At 58.0% G+C, this 2,544-nt stretch overlaps 1 protein-coding gene across 1 annotated transcript in view; it reads right to left on the bottom strand.

The window, feature by feature from the left end:
- UBE3B (ubiquitin protein ligase E3B) overlaps nt 1-2,544 on the bottom strand; it is a 45,475-nt gene that overhangs the window by 16,113 nt on the left and 26,818 nt on the right. Inside the window, exons 16-18 of the mRNA XM_004709540.2 lie at nt 2,392-2,510; nt 1,691-1,805; nt 318-417 (exon numbers count right to left, since the gene is read on the bottom strand). Of these exons, the coding sequence (XP_004709597.1) occupies nt 318-417; nt 1,691-1,805; nt 2,392-2,510 (334 nt within the window). The remainder of the gene's footprint in view (nt 1-317; nt 418-1,690; nt 1,806-2,391; nt 2,511-2,544) is intronic.

Raw genomic sequence — 2,544 nt, 5'->3', positions numbered from 1 at the left:
CAGGGAAGACCTGCAGCTGCCCTGCTCCCCTGAGGGTTACAGTCAAGAGAGACCCAGGGAGCAGAGTTGGAGCCTGGAAACCACCGCGAGTGAACCAGGCTCAGACCAACGAAGCCACTCACGCCTGGGCACCAGGGAATCTCTGGAGGTTGGCCTCTCCTAAAGCCTGGTGTGGACTCTTAATCCCTCGTCTAGGAGAGAGACTCCGGATCCTTCACTGGCCCACGCTGGGTGCTTGTGAGCGGGTGAATGCACGGGAAGGATCCAGACTCGGTGAGCAGCCGGGTCAGCCGCCTGCCGTGGTCGGCGCAACTCACGTTTTTGTGGGGAATGACGTGAGGGAGGTACTGCAGGATCAGCTGTGCCCGCTTCCGGTCCTTGTCCAGCTCTTGGAAGAGCACGCTGGGCTTGAGGTCCCTGAAGAAGAAAAGACACGGCGCCTGGGGGGCAGGTCAGGCTGGAAGACTGTCCTCAAGTGCAGAGCCAAATCCTGCCTGCTGCCTGTGCTTTGAGTGGAACCTGCCTGGAGGGCAGCCTCTCTCTGTGGGACCTATAGAGCAGATGGCTGCCCTTCCACGGCTGTAACACAGCTGACTTGGAGGGTTGCAACGTGACCCTGGTCTAGAGCCACAGTTTCTGGCGTTACATCTGAGCGGATGTCCCATGGTGCAAGTCCTACCATTCCGCAGGAGGGCAGCCTTTGCTGCAGGACGAGTCCCCTAAACATCTAGCTACAGGCTTTCCCTGGGGAATTCTGCCAGTAGCCTAACACTGGCCCCGCAGAGCCTGCTGCTCAGCACAGCTGAAGGAATGTCCCATGCCTGTTTGGACAGGAGACACTTATTAAACGTGACCTGGTCTTGTCAAAACTAATCATGGTCAACGTAAGCATCTCCCAGCAGAAGCGGCTGCTGAGGGACCCGTGCTGGCGGTGCCTCAGAGAAACAGGGGCCTGCTTTGTGTGGATGGAAGGACAGGACGAAAGAGGGGTGGTCCTCGCTGCCCTAGGACATGGGCGCTGAGCCCCGGGCAGCTCCGCTGCTGGCCGTGGATGGTTGTACAGCAGTGTGGCCCATTACGTGGTCATAATCTCTGTTACTCCCACCAAATGGTCCTTTGCTGATGGGGCCCTATCTGAGATGCTGGGGAAAGGGATGAGGGAAGGAGTGTCAGTAGGGTCCTTGGTGACTGCCACCCTCCTGGGTGTAAGAAGCCGGACTTGGTGAATCTCACTACCAACAAGGGAGAAGAGCCAGGAGTGGAGCACATCCTGTGGATCCCGAGATCCTTGATCCGGGAGACAGCTCTGACACCAGAGGCATGGAAGCCGCAGAACCAAGACTCAGGGCATGTCTCCAGCCCAGAGAGCAAGGGAAGCCGAGTGCCTGCAGGCAGGAGGCTGGCTTGTGGAGTGGGTACCTCCAGGTACTTCACTGGGGGAGCTGGGTTTGCTACCTGTGGAACTAGAGCTGAGCCCCTTCGGGCTGGAACCCAGCTGACAAGGAGAGAGAGCTATGTGAGGGGTAGTGTGTCAGAATTAGGAGGGTGGGGTGGGCTGGGGCTCGCCCAGCCCGGCCTCCCAGAAACCAGGCTTGGACGATGCTTGTGAAGCCGGAGGGCTGATGTCACCCCCGGTCCATTTCTTTCTGCAGGGGTGCCCGTGGCTCCCTCCCCCGACCCCACTGCTCACTTCCGCAGCCAGTGGTCTTCGGGGGTGAAGCGCCGGCGGCAGTCCCGCTCGTACAGTACCATGAGCCAGCCATGAACGGCCTGAAACAGCTCCAGAGTCTCGCCCTTGGCGTTTTCTGCAGGACACAGAGGCGGCTGAGTCAAGATCAGGGTTTGGGAGATGGGGAACCAGAGAGGAGGGAGGGGTAGTCCCCTCACCCCCTTCTAGTCCACCCCAAGGCCTCGAGCTCCCTCCCTCTGGGTATTATGGGAAGACAGGCACAAGAAGACACTCTGGGAATGTCCTACATGCCTGCCTGACTTAAGGGACCACCTAGCCCTAACCTTTCCCGCTGCCTCCCATCTTAGTGACTAAAGGAAGATCTCAATGGGCAACCGGAAACACGTAACGTGCGAGCTGCTCTGCATTGGAAATCGACCCAACGGACCCAAAGGGCAGACACAGGGCCAGAGGAATCATCCTGAGGAACCCTCGCCACATACATGCGGCAGAGCCAGAAGAAACACACCTGGGAAAATAAAGACTTCTATCAGCCACACTCCCAACTTCTGGGACCAGAGAACGCGCGCGGGAATAAACAGGAGCATGGGCTATCAATCGGCGCCGGCAGGCAGTCAACGTAGAGCCGGTGGGGCTTCCAGGGGCGCTCACAGTCTCCAGGGTCTCACCAATGCAATGAGGGCTCACGCCTTTGCCCTTACCTACGATTCCATCCCAGATCATCTTAAACACGAAGGAGTTGAGAAACGAGGAGATGGTGACCAGTTCTTCGAGTTTGAACGAAATTTGTTCTTCATACACCTCAATGTCGTCGAGGATCCTAAACCAGACACAACATTTACGGAATTTCCCAC

The sequence above is a fragment of the Echinops telfairi genome, unplaced genomic scaffold (assembly GCF_000313985.2).
Source record: "Echinops telfairi isolate 266 unplaced genomic scaffold, ASM31398v2 ScPeMD7_7412;HRSCAF=8450, whole genome shotgun sequence".
NCBI classification, from domain to species: domain Eukaryota; kingdom Metazoa; phylum Chordata; class Mammalia; order Afrosoricida; family Tenrecidae; genus Echinops; species Echinops telfairi.
This window is presented reverse-complemented; position numbering and strand designations above follow the sequence as displayed.